Below are 23,808 nucleotides of genomic sequence, written 5' to 3'. Positions count from 1 at the left end.
CATGCTGTAGGTGAACTCCTCTATCGCTATGTCATAGAGCAATCTGCCTGTGATTTGGACTGAAGATACTTGCTTTCATGAGCCAAAACTAGAGTCCTGAGCAGCTGAAACCGACAGGAGCATCAGGCCAATGAGAGCTCTCTCTGCTCCGCATTCACTCCAGTAATTAACAGTGACAGCATCGGGCCTGGCTAGATGAAGGGGCACACAGGGCTCGGAGCTATGGGCCCAAAACAGGCCCCAGCATCAGCGCTACATCTCTGCCTTTACAACCCCTCTTTTGGCCTCCTCTCACCCACCCCACCCCCAGACTTCGGGCCAGTCACGAGGCTAGATGGACTGGGAGGGCTTTTGTTAAGCCGAGAGACCAGGAAGGGGTCAGATGTGGAGAAAAGCAGGGTGGAAAGGGGGAGAAAGAGAGTCGCTGTTAATGAGGGCCAAACAGTCAGTCTTCCTGTATACACAATAGCACGGCTACGTATCAAGTTGAGACGCAGCCGCTTTAATTTGGTGTTAAAAATGAACACAGAGGTAAGTCAGAGAGAGATCGATTGAAGTTTTGTTTGGCTACGGGTTTTTTTTTTTTTTTTTTTATGGATAAAGTTGTACCTGCTATAAAAGGCTGGCTGGCATACTGGCTGTAGCAGGGGCCGTGGGCATGGGCAAGGTAGCTGGGAGTAGAGGCATCTACAGAGAGGCTGGGCTGCTGGGGCAAGATGTCAGCTAGAGCAGAATCCCCAACAGAGGAGGGGGTGAAGGGGGCAAAGGATGCCTCATGGGGCTCCCGCTTTACACACATGGAAGGTGGATATGACGGGTGAGAGTCTGGCAGGTGGACAAAAAAAAAAAGAAAAGAAAAAAAAACTTGATGTGATTCATGCAGCTCCACACATTCTGTACATACGGTCAGACATCCACATGGTAACAAGGACGTACAGCTCTATAAATACCCAGACAGTTGAAAAAAAAAGAAGCTACTATACAGAGGCAGAAACATCTAATTTGTCAAAAGATAAAGAACATTACAAGAAGTGCAGTGAACTTCCTTTCTTTTAATAACCCTAGACTAGACATTTTATATGAATACTGAATAGATAAGCGCTCTTTACCACTTGATTTGTTTTTTGTTTTTTTGTTTTTTACATAGCTTATAATAATAATCTCATATGCACCCAGCAGTAATTCACTCAGCTAAGTGGAAACATACACCAGTGAAATGTTGCAGCAACACATCGCGCCTGATCAATCAAGCTCAAATGCGTAAAAAATTTCCCCAAGGTTTTGGAAAAACAAACAACATAATCTCACGGCTGCTTTCTCACAACAAAATCACTCCCACAAATAACCCAACAATCGGCTTGCAGACAGTTCAAAACTCTACGCTCTGATCTAATTTGCCTGATGAGTCTTGGCATCTTTCATTTCACCGGCTCTGCCTCTTGAACCTATGCAATCAATGTGAGCTCTGTCTCTGGCCTCGCCATGCCTACTGCGGAGCCTGTTCTGTTTGCTGGGGCCTGTAGGGAGAGATGGCTCTTTCCCGAGACCATGATAGCCTCATTAGCTGCTTCCCCCATCATTGTTGTTTTACAACAGCACTGTGTGTTACGATTCCTCATTAAGATAAGGGCTGTTCTATGGAAGGGGGACGCAACATTGTCAGCACCTAATACCAGAGAATCAGGCAACGTAACTCGCTGCTTTCCCATAGAAGAAAGCTATAGCAGGTTTTGCCTCTTTGTGACAGCTGTAAATGTGGATTTTAGACGGCTGTGTAGCAATTACAGCGAATGCATTCATCTCATCTCAACCCGATGTCAGAGCTGTAGAGGAAACCACACAAAGTTAGCTGTACGTCTTTTAACGTATGATCAGATCATTAAAAAAGAACGGTCGCTATGAATCTCTGGCACGAGTGCAAAATATTCTAATGAGGCTTTGCATTTAATTGGGTGGACCAAAACTTTGCAACGTCCAAGTTTGTCACAAATGTACTGGGAGTGGGGGCATTCAGAAATGATGGCAAATCCCCAGTGCTTAGTGTCTGTCTTCAGTTAATTATAACTAACATGTGAAAAAAAAAAAGAAAAGAAAAAAAAAGTCTTTAAACTTTCAGAGCAGTAACTGTGCAGTTGATGTGCAGACATGCAACGCCAGAAAACAGGCACTCACTGATACACTGCAGCAAATACTGTTTGATTCTATCAGAAACACCATGAAAGCATTTTATTGCACAGACGTTACCATTTTTACCAACATTCATGGTGACAGCAAGCCTAAAACACTGAGCTGAACACGAATACCCACCCCAGCCACCCAAGAGACGGCATATAGAGGAATCGTAAAACAGAAAATATGTTGAAACACGGTAATTGGCTTAGGGAAAACATAATCCAATCAATGTGTATCACATTTTTGAAAAGTGGTTTGCGCAGTTGTTGTCACCTCAGATGCCTTGCAAGCTTGCTCATGCAGGTACAGTGTGTTATCATTCTTAGCCTTGTTGTCAGGTTGCACGACCCACCAGACCTTCTGGACATCAATCGGAGGTTAAGGATGAGGTCCAGTTCAGGTCTGTTTCCGCTGTGTCTGAGACTTCCTGCATATTACTGTAGGCTTCTGTTTTCTCAGCGCCTGAGCAACCGTTGTCAAACAGACAGGGGGTTACAGCGCAACAACAACCGATACAAATGCTGCGTTCAAGACCACTGAACTCTGAAACTAATCAGACATGGTGTTGCTTATTGTCCTGGAGACGAGGCTGCGCCCGGGTAAAGGGAGCCTGTCAAATCACAGGCCCTGATGATGGAGATAGAAGATAAACTCAGAGTCCTTGGGGACCTTTCTCCACAGCAAACACATCTCTGGGAGAGGGGAGATGGTATAGAGTTCTCCAACATCTGTCTCTGCTCCACCACTGATACCAAATCTACAAACTCCATCAACCATAGAAATGGACTGTTAAGAACCTGCAACTATCCTTGGAGTGATGCTTCCAGATATAGCTACAATGGGCTTCTCTCAACTTTGTTGTGAAAACCATTTACTGGTAGAACTCTTGTTTTCAAAGGCAGGCATTCAATCTGCAAAGAACTTTTATTCTTCTTTATTTTCAAAGCAAAACGTCCACATTGTGTAGCCAACTACAGTATGTAAAGCTCTGCTTTTGCTCAGTTAACTCGTAGAAAAGCGGCAATTGCTTCTTATACCAGAAGGAAGAGAAATTGTGATGGCTGCATCCAATTGTCAATGAGTAAAGAATATTTGTAGAGACAGATAGCTTTCCCCGTCCACATGTTAAACGTCATTCATTATCAAATGTGTGCTCAAAGGTTAGCGTGCTATTTGGGGGGTGATATAAACATTAATTTCCAAGCTTGCGGCTGCAGGCGCTAACTGAGCTGAGACAAGCCGTTTGTCACCGGGCCACACACCAGGCACCGCAGGTTAGGTGGCTGCTTGTCATTCGCCACCCAGCAGAGAAAAGATGGTACTGCCAACTCATGGAGAGACTGAGAAATAGATGCACGGACAAAAAGCACCAGCTCTCCATGTCCGCTAGAGACGTACTAGGTCAGAGGGATGCCCATTTACACCTGGTCATCCCAAAGGCTCTGCTAAGGATTACTATCCAGCCTAGCCTGCACAGAGACCACTGAACTCTCACTGGGCATAACCCCCATTTAACTGTGGAAACATAAAACATCTGCTAGGATTAGAATCACTGAATTAAAGATGTACAGGATCTGCAGGCTGATACACATTACTTACTATGTTCAGGTTTCTGGACCGGAGCCAGAGACCAGCGGCCAGTCATGACATGCTGTATCCATGGACACACAGAAGGGCTCACGCAAGTACAATATGTCCTCTACAGCTTGTTGGAGAAAGTGCTGCATTTAAATGTAACCCGCTCAGACGTGGCCAATAGTATTTAAAGTAAATATACCAAGACGCCGTTCAATTTAATACGATCTACTTGCCAATGTTAGCAAGAGATAGAGTCATCATGCTTTTCTTACTTGGGATATTGAAGAGTTGATTTTTGTAACTTAAATACTAACATTTACCAGAATAGTAATGTGTATTTTTGCAAATGATTTGTGCTCCTCACTAATTCCCTGCGGTGCATTTCAGTGCACTAAATTCTTCTCTGATTTGGCTGCCACCGCCCCTCCTAGGTAGCAATCTCTTTCACGCATTAGGGTAAACAGAGGACACAAAAGATGGCAGACATTGCTCTCGCAAGCGCCCCTGGAATGCAAAACTGAGCACTTCATTAATCATTCATCTTTAATAGATTATGCAAATTTCAGGACATAAAAATCAACAAGATCAATAACTGTATGAATTTTAATTGGGAGCAGAAAACATTTAAAGAATGAATATAATCTCGTAGCTCCATCCAGTACGAGGGCATAATTTATTGATAATTGGATCCTAGCCTAAGTGAGGAAGGTAATTTAGCTTTTTTTTTTTTTTTTTTTTATTTAGTTGCCTTGGCATTCATTCCTACTTACAGGGTTTCCTAATGGCAGAAAAAATAATATTATGCACTAACAACCTACACACAATCAAATGCCTCATGCATTACTTTGCATACTTGTGAAAATTAAGTAATAAAAGTTTACTGGATATTACCTCCCAGCTTAACTTGAAGCTACACACAACACATTTTCAAACAACTGTAACAAAACATGCGGCCATATTCTACTTTCAGAAAAGTTTTCTCGGCTCGCTTTCTCTTTATGCAACGTGTGGCCCTTGCATGTATCGCTTCAGGAGGCCCCGAGGCCCCCAGGTGGCTTGGAGGCCACCTGCTATGAGTGTGCTCCCCAGAGCGAGACCACTTTCATAGGAGGAGCCCAGCATAAAAGACAAAAACACACCTTTCTTCTCCTGAGGCCCAACTTTCTGGGGCAAAGCTACCTCCCACATATTCAGGAATAAAAAGGGGGTCTTTCTTTTCCCATAGCTCTGTTCACGAGTCTGGGGCTGGACTACGGGGATCATGAGAAGGGCCACTGCAGTTTTCAATCATGCTGTCCACCTCTTAACTTACTCTCTCACACATACACACACACACACAGCACACTCATTGACTTTGATTCCCACTGCATAATTATGGCTTTTATTAAAAGGCTGCCATATAATTCTGGAGTCAGCGTGGCCGTCAGTAAACCGAACCTCTCCTGGGAAAGAGCCACAATGAAACAATATTTCAATTAACCAGGTGGCCATCAACCTGGACAGCAGAGCAAAAAAGGGGGGAGAAAAAAAAGCCATAAAAAAGCCATAGTGCGGTATAGTGTGGGTTGGTGTGAGTTATACGACATAGACACACGAAAGTATTCTATACATTGCACCTGCCGTTGCCTTCAGACTCTCGGTGGGATTCGGCGCTGCAATCAGTTCACGAGTTGAAAAACTGTAATTTCAGTGTTTCTCTTTCTGCATCGCAACTGTGTCTGGGTCACTCTCTCTCACTCTCTCTCTCTCTCTGTCCCTTTCTCCGCAGCATGAGGCAGGCAGCCAGCCACGCTGCTACTCCAGCCGCTGTCAATCAACAAGCTATGATAGCCTTTGATGACAACGTCGTGTCGTGGCGAGAACAGCAGCTGTCTCTTATGAGAAGTGCTCCCAGTCAATCTGTTAGCGGGCCAATCCGGGCTAACACAATAGCCAGTTAGGATCAGTGTGGGGAAGACCTGTAGGATTAATGGGCTCAGATGATATATATATATATATATATATATATCACCTCAATTCGTCCCTAAATAAATGATTAAAAAACACGAAGTGCCTGAAAATGAGCCTTAAATACTTTTTTTTCATTTGTTATTGAGTTATATTACTATCCAATATCCAGATATTATCAGTAAGTCCCAACGTCTTTACCAGATGCACCTCAACATGTTCGTTCTGCTGATCTTGCATTTAAGAGAGCTTTTTGATATCATTAAAAAGTTTTGGGAAACAGATGGAGACTTTTTTTTTTTTTTTTTTTTGGAGAATTTGATATCTGGAACACTGCATCGTGTTCATAGCTCTGACTAAGTTTGTCCGGCTTGCTTGCAGATGTCTACGGCCTGCTGCAGCTATGTATATTCTTTTAGGGATCAGTGTAGCATGAGTCAGATTGTACCTGTCACAACAGAGTAGCTCTGGGACACGCTGGAGGCGAGGTCGGAGCTGGCGCTGCTGGAAAGGCTCGGCTTCACATCTTCCAGGCCAGGATTCAGGGAGGGGAGAGAGTACTCATTCGCCTGTAGACAAATACACAAGTGAGAAGGTGGCAATCAAAGGAAGCCAGTCACACTGCCTTCATTAAACTTCCTCAAGTTCAGGTTATGATCTTGGTTAACGTCACTCAGGCACTGCATGCAAGTTTTGGATGCCAGATTAAAAGCAGGTTTCCATTTTTTTTTTTGACAACATATAAAATATGTCTGAACGGAGCACCCCCCAGGAGGCTATCTGTGATCCTTTCACTCTGAATATTTTCAGTGAATTCTGCGAACATCCCCTCCAACCCGTCCAACCAGTCCCCGCTCCCCGTGCTATACCGAGACCTATGATGATGTATGCATGCATTAGGGCTTGTCTGAGGAGAAGGCAGAGGGATGAGAGAGGGATTGGGAGAAGAGTGAAAGGACGGGGTGTCAGCTGGCTCTTTGTGCTCCACTGCAGTCATCCCTGTGACCAGTCAAGGGAGGAGACATTCAGGGCTTTGTTACAGGAGAGACATGTGGTGTGTGTTTTTTTTTTTTTTTTTTTTAAAGGGGAGTACAACCTCAAAATCAGCCTTTGTGCTTTGCCTGCAGGATGAGCACATAAAACCGGGTTGATAAAATGTTAAAATATTGTGTATGCTTTTATGACTTCTACGCTTTTATTTTGTATTTTCACTTTATCCTGGAGGATTTTGTGAAGTTGGCACCATCCTTGTTTTTTTTTTTTTTTTTTTTTGCAACATCTCACCCTGCGCTGCAGAAAATAACTTCACGTTGGGATCAACCACCGACGTGTCTCTTTATTCGCTTAATCTCAGATTAAGACTCCGTTTGCCATTGTGATAAAATCCCGTCGGTTAATGAGATGACACTTCCTGACCCAACTCTTCTTTGAAAGGATAAGTGTGTGTGCACACATTTGTGTCTGTGAGTGTTTGTTTCGGAGTGCGTGTGTGCATCTGTTTGTCTCAATGGGTTGAGGTCCCACAGGGGCGAGCTGGTGACCCCAGTCTTGTCTGCCTCTATCCCAGATAAACTCTAATTGTCTGCTTACAACTGTTCCCTGGCACTAGGCTGGATGTTCCTCTCTATTCCGCAGGGCCTCAGCAGCACAAGAGCCATTTTGTCATGCAGATGGGCTGTGGGTAGGGCTGGGCAGGGCTGGGCGGAGGGCGAGTGGCAAGCACAGAGGGGCCTGAATGACCTGACCACATGGCTGCCAGAAGTGTGGGAGGGATGAGGCCTATTCAGCCTGGCCTCTTCAAAATGGCTTTTTAATGCCCTGATGCAGACACCAGACAAGCCCCTAATAGCCTAATATCCCACCTTTTCACCAGTTTAAGAAAAGGAGGGGGTGTTGGAAACAGGGAGAAAAAAAGCAGGCGCGCAGAAAGAGTGGAAAGCGGCCTGATTAATATTACATTAAATTAAAACTGATTTTTCTGGACCATTCTGACGCCGTTTTTCTCCCCCCTCCCCTGCCCCCCTCTCGCCTTTTTAATACCTTCTCCTCCACTCTTTGTGATTGCAAGTCATTTCCAATTCGTTTTGGTATTGATCTTGCCGTAGAAATCACTTTGGTAATTAGCTGCATTAGGGGCTGTATAGCAGGCTGAGGGGCTGTCCCTCTGATTTATCGCCGCTGTAATTCCCCGCGATCGCGCAGAGATGAAAATGAACTCAATTAGGACACAGCTAAGGCTGCATGGGCACCCACATAGAGTTCCAATGGAAAAATTAATAGACCCTTGTTGTTTAACAGTCTAATAAATGTAAATAAAGGTTATCCGCTGTAATGGGGCTATGCTTGTAGGTTTTTCTGAACAAGAAGTTGCACAGAGTTTTTTTTCGTCACCTGCGTCAAAACGTTCGCACATTTACCGTCAACGTTAGGGATCGAGAGTGAATTACTTTACTGAGAAAACTTAAGGGGAGACGGGAGGAAGGAGCGTGCTGTGCACAGGAAAAGAAAATCAGTGTCAAACCTGTTCAGGTTTAACGTGTTCTGAAGTGGGGAAGACATCGGGGTAAGAAGGCCTCTCAAACACTCGGTCCAGGGCCTCCAGCTGCTGCTGGGTGAAGGCGTCCGCTCGCAGGTGCTTCCTTAAACTTTCCACACTGCCCTGAGAGTCGCTGCCCGGGCCTGAGCCATCAGAGCCGTCTAGAGAAAGAAAGGAGAAGGGAAGGAGGGGGAGGGAGGATGACAACATTCTGCATCAGGACATGGCTCCAGCCTTTTTTTTTCTTTTTTTTTCCTCCGTGATATTACTTTAGGTGGCTCTTAGCACTCTGAGATAAGCATGAGGCAAAAAAATATTTGAGCTCAACGGGTATGAGAGTGATGGCACGCGGGGTGAAAGTAGTAAATTCTGGGAGGCCCACCACCGTGTCTTGGCTTTTATCTCCCTCTCTGTTTCTCTGTCTCCCTTTCTCTTTTGTCACACACACACACACATACACTCACTCCGGCGGCTCTCTGGTCCCCCCCTCCTCCCTCCACGCCTCCCACCACTCCTTGCAGCCACCATCAGCACGGTCATCATGTGATAGGCCTATGGTAATTGATGGATTACCTTCAGTGCAAATATATACTTGTAAGGGAGACCGTGTGTTTCAGGAGGAGAAAGTAGGGCTGGCGATTACATACAGAGCCTCTCATTCTGCCAGCGGGAAATGGAGAGCCATTATTTAACTGTACTATTTCCTCCTGAACATATTACCCTTGCCTCTCTCTGTCTCTCTTCCTCTCTTTCCATCCCCCACATATTGCCTGTCTTCTGGAAAACAGAATGGAGTGGGGATGGTACTCAGGGCCGAATGAGGACGGGGCGTCGAGGGCAAGCGTATGCATTTCCTCACTTGGTCACACTCTATATAAACAAATGAGCCTGTGCTTCCCTCGTTCTTCTGATCCCTGACCCTATCAACTCGGCCAGGGAGCCCGCCACCGCCGCCGAACCGCCGCTGTAGAGCTACCTGTGCTCACTCATCATGTCCTCAGTGCTGGAAAAAAAAAAAAAAAAATCTACTGCTAAAACCTCCAGCCAGCATTCCAGGAACCTCCACTCTACTGGCTGCCTCCCACCTCCCTCCCCTTTCCTCTCTATACTGCACCACCAACAGCGGATGAGGGCTTTAGCTCCCGTACAAATCTGTCATTCTAAATTTGCAGCAGATTATGTTCTCTCCTGGGCGAGCCAGCGGTGATATATGATATGCAAGGCCGCTATTGATTGCCTGATCCGCTAGCAGAGGAGGGAGGCGAAATGAACTTGGAATGAACATCATGCCTCAACTCATTGTGCGTATAATACTCTACTTAATCCCACATTTTTCTGTGCTATGGAATTCAATTGATCAATCATGTTCCACTGATGGTACCATTTCAGGGGCGTTATTGCCATTCTGCTCGGCTGCTTGACCTTTTTTCAATGGCTGAGGCCAGAGGATGAACCCGATTCGCACCAAGAAATAGATCCATGGAGAGAATGGAATAGAGGACTGCAATTGGGTATGAGTGTGTGTATGTGTGGACGGGAGGGTGCGGGTATGTGTGTTTCCCTGCTAAAATATATTGACTTTAGCTTTGTGTAACGTTTATGAAGGAATCTGATTTTTCTCCTGCCACGTGTGTTTTTCCTACCATGAGTTAACTGAATATTTTACTTTTTCCCCCCCCTTCTTTTTCTTTTCTGTTCCCTTAGGTGGAGCATTTGGGGGAGCTGCATAAAACTCGATTGTTGTCTGCGGTACAGAGGAAAATGGAGTGATTAATTACCTCGTATCAGCTGGTCTAAGGAAAGAGGCAAGATTGATCAATAGCAAGTGTTTGTCATTCACTACAGAGTAGCATGCGTATACTCAGCAACCTCTTACACACATAACCGGTTCTTCTGATGTGAAAGCAAAAGGACAAAGATTCCCATCGTCATGATACTTTTTTGGCGTATTTTTTTGCTGCCTAAAAAAATGCCTCTGTGGCAAAATAAAATGCTAATTTTGAATACCTTCTAATTTACTGGAAAGCATTTTATCAGGATGGACAAAGAAGGACTAAATCTATATTAGCAAACATTATGAGACGCTGGTAAAGGCTTATTTAGACAATGATGTTTTTAAATTAGGGTGAATTTGTATCACGTTAGATGCAGACACAATAATGTTAACATATTTATCTAAGATCTATTTATCTTTTATGGGCAAAAAAAATGCTCCGATCGATTCCGATTTTCGATAGAATAGTAAATTATATATTGTCAGAAATGTGCCAGTGGAGCTTCGTGTTTGACATACATCATAAGCTGCAATAAATCAGATTCATCCTCCGACAGTCCGAGTGTCAAGTGGAGTGTGAAGCCCGACTGTCAGATCATGTGAATGTGTGTGTGTGTGTGTCTCATTGACTGCCTTGTTTCATTTTCTCAATGTTTCTTCAACCCCTTCGGGTGTCTCAGCAGGTATTCTCTTATCACTCCCACAGCCCCAGCTGACTGCGTCTCTTTGTTTTAACACCAAAGTGTGAGAAGGAGACAAACGGAGATGAAGATAAGGGTCTCCCACACGTGCTCTCTGGTAAATAGTTGGGCTGATCAGCTCGAACAGATGCCGTCTCACCTCGTTGTGTTACATATTTAAGTTTTATATTCAAACATTTTAAGTGGACACTGCGGCTTTGAATCGAGTCAAAGACGGATGCATGAGTGTGTTTTCAGCCATTTGTACACACACACACACACGGTTAACCAGTGACATTAGTTACCGTGGAACAGACCACTGTCGTATCACGAGCTGTTTTGCTTTGTCTCTAAGGGGGATGTTAACGTCCTGTGGTGGCATGGTGGCACTTAATGTCCTTCTTTCATCTCTCCTGTTCCTGTGATAAGATAACTCTCAGACAAGAGCAGAAGTGGAGCCTCGTTTGAAAGGCAAATGAATTCCTACACACCGCCCGGCTCTCTCCGTAAATCAATGACATGGGCTTCCCTAGATCAGAGGCTGCGAGTCGACCGTCTACTTATTCGTCCTCTGCTGATAGGTGAAATGATGCTATCGCAAATTGTGGATCATTTGTTGATGTTTTTTAAAATGCCGTTGAGCTCCGAAGAAAAAAGAAAAAAAAAAAAAAAAAAAAAAAAAAAAAAACACAGCACAAACAAACTGGCATACCCAGAGGGTGAACACTCCTTCCCTGTAAGCTAGCTATATTTATGAAACCTCTGAAGCGGAAAGGAGAGAAGTGGGTGGGGTGGGGGAGAGAAAGAGAGAGAGAGAAAGGAGAGAGGCAGCAGCCCTGCCATGGCTGTTAAGATCCTGTTATGTTGTGGCGTGTTTAAGAGCTTTATTAATTCGATTTAGCACCGCCAACCAGTGTACTGACTGTCAGCAGGCATACTGATTCTTATTTGATATTTGCTTTCACTGTCAGCGCTGATGCTGCGTCGATAGGGTTTTGATGCACTCCAGTTCTTTGCTTTATTTTATTTATTTATTTTTTTTATTCCGAGACCTGGGCCAATGAAGGAAGTTTACACTAAATCAACGAAAGTACATCTAGTTTGTGAGCCCGTGATAAGGTCAGGTGGTTTGTGTGAGCCGGCCTTTAAATGTAAGGTTTGATTTTTGACTACACCTTTCCGTCTGTCAGCATCTCTGAGGAAGACTAAATTTATTCTAGAGGGTTTTTTTGTAGGAAAAAAAAAAAATTATAATTTAAATAAAACTGTTGAAAACTGCCAAATGAAGTCTCTGTTTTAAACACACTGCAGTTATGTTAACAAATGAAAGTATCCTAATGAGACTACTACAATATCATCCTTTGCACCGAAAACAATTTGTTTTAAGGAAATACATCATTTGGCTCTAAATTGCAAACAAAAAGGACTTGGAAATAATGACATTTTTTTTTTTTTTTTGCATTACACTCCTCTCTCCCACTAGTATGACTCTACTCCCATGTCTTATTTTTCTTTGTCCTCCTCTGCTTTCATCTCCCTCCTCTGGACCAGTCGGTCGTTTAACGTTGCCACCCTGTGTGGCGCGTATTTGTGGAAATGCAATTAACGTATCCCTACTTTTCTCATGCCTTTTCTCCCTCCTCAAGCTGAGTAATGCATCGCTCCATTAATTCTCGGCATTGCTGCCCGTAATTGACTTTTCTCTGACATGATTCCTCTCCTCTGAGTGAATTCTTTCTCTTTATATTTTTGTGAAGGATCTCGTCGTGTATTGTTTACAAGTATAGTTGGGCTCTCGTGCGGCCGCGTTGCTTAATGCAAACACTTAAACCGCGAGACTTGAAAAGAAGAGGGGGGGCAATATGAGGAGAGATGAAATATTGAGGAGAAAAACAGAGATAGAGTGGAGGAGGAGGAGGGGGAGGAAGGCAATGTGGACCCTTTTGTGCCTCCTCTACTGTCAGGGCCCTAACAGCTTCTTGTCTCTATGTTACGCTCTGTGGCCCCTCTCAAACCTGGGCTTTTCTCTCACACACAGCCCATCAGGGCCATCATGGTGCTCATGATTCCATTTTTTTCTGTCTCGCTCTGGATGCATTTATTTTCTAAAGTGATCCTCTATTGACTCATTGTCATGGAGTGGCTTGACTAGTCAACCAGTGTGGGTTCAAATCCATACACTAACTGATTTAAACTCCACAAATGGGTCATAAGTGTTAAAAGATAGCCTCTGGACAATCTCCAAAAGGGCCAAATATCAAATGTGAACAAATCAAAACAGCGACTGTATTCATTTTTTTTTTCTCCCCAGCTATTGAGCAAGGTTGATATGATTCCGGCGGCTGCCTGCGATCGCTCTTTTATGTCACGAACGAACAACCTGCTGGGCCACATTTTTTTTTCTTTTCTCCCCTCTCACACACTCATCAGCTCCTTCTACACTCATCCCACACCCACGCTACAATCACAAGTTATGACCTTTGCTTTCTTCAACTAATTTATCACCGCAGCTCCCTACTGCCTGTCCTCCCCAGAGCTCCACTGGGCTTCATCCAGGAGGTGGTAAGCCAGCGATGAGAGAAACATACACTTAGGTCACATCAACCTGACTGCAAACAGCAGCGAGGTCAGGAGTGACCTGTCACCGCAAGCTGAGACGAGGAAAACACTCAATTTACACGGAGCTAATAATAAAAAAAATGCCTTTCTCTGCAGAAAGCTAAATATCACTCATTAAAATGAATTTGAAAAATGACTGGGAGGCTCAAAGTTTTTAAATGATTTCAGAAACTTCCAGCGCCCGTAATACACATTTCACAATCACATAGCAGTTGTCACCCAATTCTCTCTGTCTTTTCTTGGCTTCTACCTCCACCATAGGTTTAAATGACTGAGTGAGAGCATGCTGTACAACAGGCTAATTTCCCCACTTCACTATTAATGCATTTGGCAGGAACAACATTCCATTTCCTGTAATGAGATACACAAATAAATCTGGCTATGGATAGATTCCGGGTGGGGGTGGTGGTGGTGGTGGTGGTGGCGGTGGGAGGAGGAGGTGGTGGGGGGTGGGGGGGGCAAAGGAGAGGGGCGCATTGAGACGCATTCTCCCAGCACTGGCATAATTGGTATCGCTGCTTGCAGACATGCAAACCAATCTCTCCACAGATAGGACTGAGACTCTCTCTTTTCCCCCCTTAAGGCTATTTCTTTTGTCTTTTCGATAGCTTGCACATCCAAGATAGAGGAAGGGGGTGGGGTGGGGTGTTAATTTGTGAATTAATAGCTTTTCTCTGCAGAATTGCAAATTCTTTTTAAATGTCACTATGTTCACTATGTGAAGAGCATCAGAAGCCACAAAGTTACGCACAAACAACACACGCATTTCCGCGCATAGGTGTGTGTGCACACACACACACACACACGTGCACAAAGCCAAAAAACTAATCCTTGCTAAATTCTCACTGGGGCTGCCAGGACCTTTTACCTCCCTCCTCCCCTTATAAACCCACTTTTTTTCCCCCACCTCCCTGCTCCTCTGTCTCTCGATTTCCCCCTGCCGTCTTCGCTCAAAGTCGTCCGGTGTAACATGCTACTTTTAATTTGCAATAACACATGACAAGGACAGATTAATAGCTCTTATGGCACCTATGTCCCTGAAGCTCGTCTTACGGGGACCCGGTGTACATAACGCGTGTCACACTACATTATCTCCTCAGCCCTGCAGTAATGGGGACCTTTTTCTTCCTAAAAGGGCATCCGCTGACTTCAGTCACACCAGGATCACACAAGCCGCCGCCACAACACCAGCGGATGCGCGACGCTTTTTCATATTTAGCACGATCAAAATATCACAGTGTAGGCACACGCGCACAGGGCTCGAAATCAGCAACATGCAACAAAGTCCGTCGACTCGGTGGCAGAACATTACCAATGTGAAAAGCTTCATTGTGCTAGTTTATTTATTAATTTATTTACTGTTTTTTACTGGTTTGTGTATTTACAGTTTGACTGACAGAGAGGTATGTTAACATTTAAGCTGGGAATATACAGTAGTAGCTCAAGCAGCATAGACCTTTCCTACTGTACTGCTCTGTACTTCAGCTGAGTAATATGGTTGGAAACTGAGCACGACAAACTATAATGACGAATAAAGACAAAACCTGTAATAAGGGACATTTTTTAAAGTCAATGATTAGTAAAAGTACACATCTGAAATGCATCTTGTTTATGAAAATCCACCGCTTTGCCTGGTAAAAATTCTAAATTAGCTACACGGTGCACTGCTGTATATTGAACTGCATGCTATTACATGGAAAACATGATTTTCCATAGTCACTTTAGCTTGATTTATTTTAATTTCTCGGGAGATTATTTATTGGAAAAAAAAAAAAAAAAAGCCCCCCTACCCACGCCACACCTCACAAGCTCATAACCCCGGAAGAGCAAAGACAGCAGGAGAGAAGAGAGAGTTGTGGTCTGGTTGACCAAAGCAAAAGACAAGGTTGTCTAACTTCAACTTACAATGTCCTATTTTCCTTCCATCCAAGTGGTTGCCACTCCAGAGAACTAAAGAGACAGAAACATAAAAGAAGGAAGTGGCCTGTTTTGATAAGTGCTCTTTGAGATCATTTTCAACCATATCATCCCATCAGCCACCTCAAAACACAGAATCTCACACACACACACACACGCACACGGACGAACGAACGAATGAATGAACACACACAGGCACACGCGCAGCCCCTTCCCTGCCTCCACCGGTCTGTTCCTACACCTGTTCAGGCCTCCACCAGGGACATGTTAATTCATAGGCATTAAAAAAGCCAATTGTTTGCACAACCGATAATCTATTAGCCCTCAAGCAGTGTGTGTCCATTCTCTTGCCTAGGAATGAGAAATTCTGGCTTGGACCGGATAGGCTTCCACTTAATCTTTGAGCGTATCTAGGTTTATTTGCTTGCCCGTCCCCTGCTAGTGTACTGTAAAAGACACTTTATTCTTGTTGTATTCTGTTCTTGATGTTCTGTTTTTTTTTTTGACGTATTAATACAATGCCACAGGATAGAAAATTCTAATCAAAAATATGCAGCATATTAAATAGCTTGTGCATTTGCACTGACTGTATCGAGACAGGGAAGCTTCTTTTTCTGCCTTTCTCTTATTTTACAGGAATGAAAGCGCAGAGCAGAGCAGAGCTGATGCCAGGGGGGATTAGAGTTGTATGACAGCTATATGGAATATATCTACAATACATCTGAGCACGGTATAAAATTGAGATGCAGCTCTGTATGGTAAAATGTAGTGCACCAAAAAAAAAAAAAGAAAAAAAAAGAAAAGCTGATTGAATCACAGCACTCTTTCAACACTCGCCCCTGCCTGATATACAACATAACAAGTCACTGGAGACAGCACACAGAAACACACTTGGCTGCAGCGCTGTCATAAATGCCATCTTCTTCACACACAGGAAAAAAGTAGGAGACGAGTGATGAAGAGAATTAGAGGGATGGAAAACAAAGGGATCTTGTGTGTCTCCCTCACCCTCATCTCGTTTCCTCTTCTCGCCGTTGGAGCGGGGGATGCCCAGGATGCCGTTGATGGAGTAGGATCCTACGGGATCGTTGGAGGCACTGGTCACAGGAGGGGAGGCTGTGCTGGGTACTGATGGAGAAAGCTGAGTTAGTACGCGTGCGTGCGTGTGTGTAGTATATAAGTGCGACTGGTGAACAGACGTACGCGTCTTCTTGTTTCAGCAGCTCTGATTGGCTTTAATTTGCGTGCAGCCTCAGACCGCGCTTACCTATGGTATGGCCGGGCGTGGAGAGTGGCGTAACAGATCCGTCGGGGGACGGGTGGAATTGCTGCTGGACTTTGGTGCGGATAATCCTGGCAAAGTGAACAACAGATATGGATCAATCAATACCGCTTCCAGAGCATTGAGATTTCACAGCGGACCGGCCACCTTGGGACGCTTAAACATAGCACATCACGTCCACTTACATCCGTGCATGTACAAGTGCTCTATCGTTTGGGGCCGCTTGTATCCTCATATTCAGGCCCCTGTCACAAATAGCCAATCTCGGGGCTTTAGGGGCAATCTCTCTGCTCCTGTGTGAGGCTGAATAGGAGCTGCCCCCTGAGATTGTGGATTCAATCTAGCTGGATTCTGAGGTTAGAAATATGATAAAGTCCCTCTACCAGTAAGATGTGATGTGGCGGGAAAGTCTTCATTGCACTTTGGTCTGAATGATCTTGCAAACAAAGCATGAAATCACATCAATTCACCTCAATGATCAGCTTCACTGGCTCTACCTGGCCAACTCTAATAATCTCCCTCTCCTGCGTCCCACTCCCTCTTTTCTCCTCGCTCTCTCTTTTTTCTCTCTCCACCCCTCAAACGTGATCTTTCACTCCCACCCTCATCCTCTTTTCTCATTTCTACTCTCTTTACTGTCCAGTGTGCTGTACTTTAAAGTGGCTGTCTTTCAAAGCGCTGCTCTCTTTCTTTTCTTTCTTTTCTCTAAATCATTCTTTATATATATATATGTCTGAATTTCACCTCTCAGGTGTCTGCTGTAGTTTTTTGGTCTTTTTGCTTTTGCCAAGTGCAGCACACAGGAATCCTCCAGGCTCTTTGAGGATCAGAGCCTATTGATTGGGGCTCCCAGATAGAAAAGTTGACGAAGAATGCTGGCGAGGAACAGCAAATGCAAATGGTGATCTATAAATTATATGTGACAGGAAAGCAATAGTATCTTATTGGGCCAAGCTGAGACCACCGCCACACGTAATGCCTTTTAATCTTTGCTGCACTTTGAAATAAAATAGGAAAAAATAAAATAAAATAAATTGAAACGACCAGAGTGAAAAGAAGAAGAGGTGATTTTACGTTTGCAAATTTGATGATCGCTGTAATTCTTTTAGCAAAACCGACATGTACAGTGGGATTTGCACAGATCAGATTTAGCTCTTATGGGACATGATCGCATTACATTAAACCATGACTACGGTAATCTTTTTGACTGACAGAAAAACGTGAGCTCATTGAATAACAGGCAGCACTGTAAACACACAGAAATACCACACGGAAGCGCTTCCACTCGAGGTGTGACAAAAACAGGCTTTTATGGACTGCAGATGAGCCAAAGGATTCTCGCATGCGCAAGCAGCATTCAGCAATGTGCTACCAGGTCTAAATCTAGCAGTGATGGGGTTAACTTCCTCGTGGGCATAAATGTACATCAGACTCTTTTCATTCCCCTCACTATCTCATGTGTCCTCCATACACTCTCCTTCGGGCAGGGCAACAAAGGCTAGTAGCCTCCTCCAGAAAACACACATCAATACTTTATTTGAATTTCTAACATCTCACCACAACAGTTATCTGACCTCATGACTCGAGGGAATCTCATAAATTCAAGGACTTTGTTTCAAGTCCATGTTGTTGGTATTGAATAAGCAATTTGAGTTTGTGAATTAACGACACCGGTGTTCGGCTGCTGTAAAAAGAGGAAAAAAAAATCCCCACAGAAATATTAAAATATGGATCAATATGATTGAAAGCTGCTCATGGGTACACCTTTGTCCAGTGGGCATGGTGCAGTGGGTGGAAACTCCGCTGTGCGACAACAAAACAAAGTGCAACCCAGTCTCTGTGTAATCTTTAATAATTCATGCAGGAAAAATGTGTTTAAAGCCAGAACATCCTCTTTAGTCAACAGAGCAGAGGTCAGCTCCTTAACCACAGAGACCACCAGGGCTCAACTGTCTCTTTCTCTCCCTTCGCCTCCCCCTTACACTTCTATTCTTCCATTTCTTCTTCCTCCACATCATTCTCAGTCCTCCCTTTAACAACGGCAAGACTTTCAAAAAATTGAATAAGTTTGTAAATTACCGGTGGGTTTAATATTAGATTTTCACAATTATGTTGTGCATATTATGCAGTAAAATAAATGTCAAATTTACCTTTCTTCTATACTTCTGCACACTTTGGTTGAAAGACAAAAATGACCCTCATTGACCGCTATGTCGTGATTTGGGAGGCCATGGCTTAAGAATGAATAAAGTGCACATCTGAGCATTGCCACAAAAGCCCGATGTTAATTATTAATGTGCAAGCCAGTGTGGTTTCAAGGGACACAATTTCTCCTAATTGTGCTTTTCCACAAAGCTCAAAGTTAACAGATCACCACAAATGTCAGCACAGGTCCAGTGGTGGCATGTGAAAACACAAACGCAATAAAACAATACCTCCTCGCTGGTTTTAGGAACAATAACCAAAACAGTGAATGGTGCCATAAAACCTGTTGAAAATATGATTTCCAAAGCAGCTTGATAAATATTAATATTAATATTTTTTCTTATCTAGTACTTTATTTATTTATTTTTTTATGATCCATCTATCTTCTACATTTAGCTGAATGCGTTGTGAGACTCTCTCCAGCTCATTAAAATGTAATGCGGATGACCAGCTCTCTGGAACAGTGCCTCCTAACCAAAGTTCATCACTGGCAGACACTACGGGGCTTTTTCACTTTGCACACATGCAGTGGGGCTTTTCACCAGCGTCCTCTGTCTAAAGACACTTTGTCCACTGCTGTCCCGCTTCATGTGGAAAGGTGAAGGTGTAGGGTGTCCGCTGATTTTGCTGCTTCAGTGGAACAGAAACTCTTTTATAGTCCGTTTACCCACTGATCGACGCTTTTTTTCCGGACGGGGTTATATAGATTTTCTTTAATTTTCTAGATTTATTCTACAACAACAATAATAATACTACTAAAAAAATAATAATAATAATCCCAAATAATGCGTTTTGTTACCGCTCCACACTCGGTGTTGAAAAACACAGCAATTGTCTGGCAATGAAGAGGCTGCTGCCGCCTCTGTCGCAGTGTGGTCGGCCTATTGAACGACTTTGTTGGGTATTTCCGTCTGCCTCTGGATCTGGTTACGCGGTATCGATCGGTTTTTATCGAGACAGATGTGATTCTTCGTGGCCCCAGCCTCAGCTCCCATTGCAAGTGTTGTTGTGGAGGGCCGCACAGGGGATTGAATTGCACTTGTGAGACCACCCCGGTTAGGCTCGGCTGGAAATGACTATAGTTCAGCCTTGCGCGTGGAGATAAAATAGATATCTGCTTGTTTCAGGTATGATTTATCCAATTTACGCACGTGACGGATTTTCTCCCTTGTGCACTTTCGCGTTTCTTCCTTTTGAAGCTGAGCACGTCTGCGAGTTTTGCAACAGTTTGGCACGCATTCTTTAATGCAATAAAATTAAACTGTTATTTCCACCTACCTGTTGATGGATGAAACGCTGGGAACTGTGTCGTTGTCGCAGACGCCTTCAGCCAGTAGCCGGTCCCTTATCTCCCAGGCGAACATGGTTGGATTCTGCCGCTTATACTCTGCAATTTTATCCACCACTTTCGGAGTTGCAACCTTTGGTTTGGAGCCACCAATGACTCCGGGTTTAATACTGCCGGTTTCATAGTACCTACATGGGGACAGAGTGAGTGTTCCTGAATGGATCCCTCCTTAATTCAACAACCAAGTCAATCGTGTGATCAATGACGAAAAAAAAATAAAAAAGGTGGCTGGAAAAAAATCGCTTGTGTGGAGGCAAATCTCCATCGACCTTCTGCAGTTATACATACTGCAAATTTTTACCTACGGATATGATGGCGGCATTAATCTATTAATTGGCCTGGAAGTGTGCTGTTATATGGGCTTAATTGAGTGTCAGCTGGAAGGCGAACAGGGCGGATTTTCAACGAAAAGCAGTGTAATTAAAATTAAACAACATGAGCAGTGAGACGGACAGAACAAAGGACAGTTTTAGCTGTAAGAGCACGGTTTAGACCTCATTTCCAGTCTCCATGAGTTTACAGTAGCATGCACGACATGCCACCATGACCGATTGGTAAATGTTGGTGACAAACATTCAGTGTGTGTGAAATGAAATACCTCTGAAATGCCTTCTGATAGCTGAAAAAAATATATTTCAAAATATTATCTCACAGCATTTGTGCTCTGAAGTATAATACTCTAATTTCTCAGGTCTAAACGTTTACACTGGCGGAAAAATAAAGGAACGGAAAGTTTATAGTGGCCGTGGGGTGTTACAGTTGTTTTTGTCTTCCAATTTGTGTCTGCACATCTGACTACTCATGATTAAAGTGATAGTATTTTCCTTATCACCTCCAGTCTCCTTTAATTTTTTTTCCAGCCTCGTATTTCTCTGGGATTTTTCTTTTTTTTAATCATTATTATTTTTGCTTTAAACCCTCCTCCGAACATTTATTTCATGATTATTATGCGTTTCTCTTGCGAGGCTGCAGGTGATGGATAGAAAATCTCGAACGCAAAACTGTTGTGCTCAAGCAAAAAAATAAAATAAAAATAAAGAAAAAAAAATAAAGAAAAAAAATGACCTGCCTATATAACCGATGACTGAGGCTGATATAGAGCTGGGTGCGCATATAGGAGCTATAGAAGATTGATGTTTGACACACATAGGGCTCACGTTGTGGTGGATCCCCCCTTTTACCTGCCGAGGATTTTGCTGACACAGCCGTGACTGACCCGTAGCTGTCTGGAGATGTCGCAGGGCCGGACGCCCTGGTGGGCCAGCTCCACGATCCGCTGCCTCACCACGTCCGGGAGGGGTCTGCCGTTCACAAACACCCCGCCGAGCTGGTTCACACCGCCGTGCCCTGAGTGGGATACAACAGCAAGACGGGAGAACATAACATTACATACCTGCAGAAGACACGGCCTCTCCTTACAAGGTTTCACGGTGGAATCTTTTTATTTTCCGGGACAGAGACCCACTGTGTGTTTTCATTTAATGTGCTTCTATTTTGAGTGTAAAAGACAATTCACCGTTGGCACACACGGTGCAACGCTCATTATGAGCACAAAAACGCATTTTTTTTTCAACAGTCTTTTGCTGGTTCGTGAATTTGAAATATAATTTCTCAATGGGAAATAATAATAACAGTAATGAGAATAGCTATAAACCTACACTACTGGTAATAATACATATAATATGAATTAAAGGATGACGATTTCAATTTAAAAGTATTGTGTTGCATTAAAATACAATACGAAAAAATGGAAACACACCAGACACAAATAAGTAACTAAAATAAATAAATAAATAAACAATTAAAACATCTTTGTGTTTACATATTCTTTCCTTCTTTTTATTTTTTTGAATGACCGCAAAATTCAATTAACAATAATAATAATAATAGTAAAAACTGCACATTGGTCTGATCTGGCAATATTTTCCAAAAGCATCTCCTCCACTGCAGCCTAACACATGTCGCAGATATTACGTTTCAACCTGTTTAATTTTCCTTGCACAATTATTGTAAATAATTAAAATACGCTTTGATAACTCATATTACAAATGCGGATTGTGCGAATGGGGAGGGATAAATAATTTAGGCAGAGTCCGGGTCTTCTTTACGCATATCATATAGAGGAAAGGCGAAGAAAATGAAGTTGCTGCAACAACAACAACAACAACAACAACAAAAACAGCAACAGCAACAAATGCTTCAGTTTTTGCCGTCACTTTTATTCCTTAGAACAAAAATCTAAGAGAGACGTGGCAAATGTATTGGCACGTTTACAATCATTTGCACACAGCGTGCTCTCGTCTCCTTAAAGGTTACTGTAATTTCACAGGTAATAAAAGCTTTGTATTTAAATGAAGGAATTTCTGTTTTCCTACTTTAACAGTTAATGTTGCACAAAGAAGCTACCGGCTCGTAGTTTCATTCAAGTCAATAAAGTTTCCAAGACAAAGTCGAAAAAAATAAATAAATAAAATAAAAAATAAAAATAAAACTCTCCCATGTGCCTTTACGCGTTAGCCAGAATCTACTTGTTTGGATTTCAACAGCCAGTGTTATTATTCTCTCTGCGCCTTAATAATAATAATCATTTAAAATTAACGTGGATAAAACGACTTAAACATTTTTAAGAGAGTTCTGCAAAAACATTGTCAACGCTTTACGGAAAATGGGAATTTTGCATAATCTAATAAAGATAATTATACAATAAGTCGCTGCGATCTGTGTTTACATTAGACACAAAATGATAAACATGGAAAATAACGACACGCAGTGAACGTAAAATAAATATACATTTCATATTTCAGTATTTCCAACTAAAATATTTCAAACTTTCTTCGCAAATTTGACTGCAATCATTGCCAACACATTGGATCTAAAGTTACACCACTGAGGTGTTTTTGTCTGTAAACTAACACAGCATACTCACGGTGCATCGCCGAGAAGGGGTCTGCTTTGCAGTGTATATCCATGGGATAGCAAAGGAAAGAAAGGTAATCGACTGAGGTCGCCGTGATATCGCCTCGGTGGTGCAGCTCTAAAAGAGTAAAAAAAAACCAACAACAACAAGGATGTGTGTGTTGGTGTGAAACAGTCCGTGTGGGGAAGAGTCCACGGGCTGTAGCGGGGTCTACAACTTCTGGGGGCGATGCTAAGTTTTCCTCCTGTTAAAAGTCTAAACTCTGAAGTCTGCAGAAGGGGCTGTCAGGTGCAGCGCATGACCCACGCGTGTGCAGAGCGCACCAGTCGCGGCAACATTGGCTCAAAGCGGGTCACTGTTTGTGTTTAAAGGACATCATGAAGGAAAACAAACGTTGAGTCTCCACTGCTCCGCACTGGAAATCTGCGGCCGAAAAAAATCCCTCTCCTCTGCCGGCGTGGTGGACCGCTGGGCTCTGTGGTTCAATCAGATAGGGGCGGAGATGACAACAACATGGACACGGCGAAGTATAGAGCAGTGCGTCCCCCTCTCATCCAGAATGGGCTGTGCCTGAGCGAAGCTTTGGGCTGAGAATGAAACCCCTCTCCTTGTGTGTCTGTTTCTAAAAGCTGCAGTCCCACAGATCACCCCCTCCTACCTCCATCCCACAGATCCCCTTGCATAGAGATGGATGACTTGTCAGACAAAGGCAATAGATTCCAACACTTTGTGATTCGCCCACGTAAAAACCTGCAGCTCAAATGAGGAGGTCCCTGCATCCGACAGCCAGGAAGGGGAGGGAGACGAAATGGGAAATGATGAGACTTTGGGGT

At 43.5% G+C, this 23,808-nt stretch overlaps 1 protein-coding gene across 19 annotated transcripts in view; it reads right to left on the bottom strand.

Moving 5' to 3' along the window:
- pax2a (paired box 2a) overlaps positions 1-23,808 on the bottom strand; it is a 28,692-nt gene extending 4,884 nt beyond the window's left edge. The window contains exons 1-10 of one of the 19 annotated variants that reach the window (XM_047603795.1): positions 22,985-23,807; positions 21,240-21,405; positions 20,657-20,677; positions 19,989-20,186; positions 16,491-16,576; positions 16,232-16,351; positions 15,212-15,256; positions 8,219-8,394; positions 6,146-6,266; positions 610-825 (exon numbers count right to left, since the gene is read on the bottom strand). In XM_047603795.1, the coding sequence (XP_047459751.1) occupies positions 610-825; positions 6,146-6,266; positions 8,219-8,394; positions 15,212-15,256; positions 16,232-16,351; positions 16,491-16,576; positions 19,989-20,186; positions 20,657-20,677; positions 21,240-21,405; positions 22,985-23,027 (1,192 nt within the window). In that variant the 5' untranslated portion in view covers positions 23,028-23,807. Of the gene's footprint in view, positions 1-609; positions 826-6,145; positions 6,267-8,218; positions 8,395-15,211; positions 15,257-16,231; positions 16,352-16,490; positions 16,577-19,988; positions 20,187-20,656; positions 20,678-21,239; positions 21,418-22,984 lie in introns of all 19 variants that reach the window. The other 18 variants (XM_047603794.1, XM_047603798.1, XM_047603800.1 and 15 more) reach the window with 18 other exon arrangements.

Source organism: Mugil cephalus, chromosome 13, assembly GCF_022458985.1.
Source record: "Mugil cephalus isolate CIBA_MC_2020 chromosome 13, CIBA_Mcephalus_1.1, whole genome shotgun sequence".
NCBI lineage: Eukaryota > Metazoa > Chordata > Actinopteri > Mugiliformes > Mugilidae > Mugil > Mugil cephalus.
Note: the sequence above shows the minus strand (reverse complement) of the source record. Positions and strands in the feature narration are given on the sequence as shown.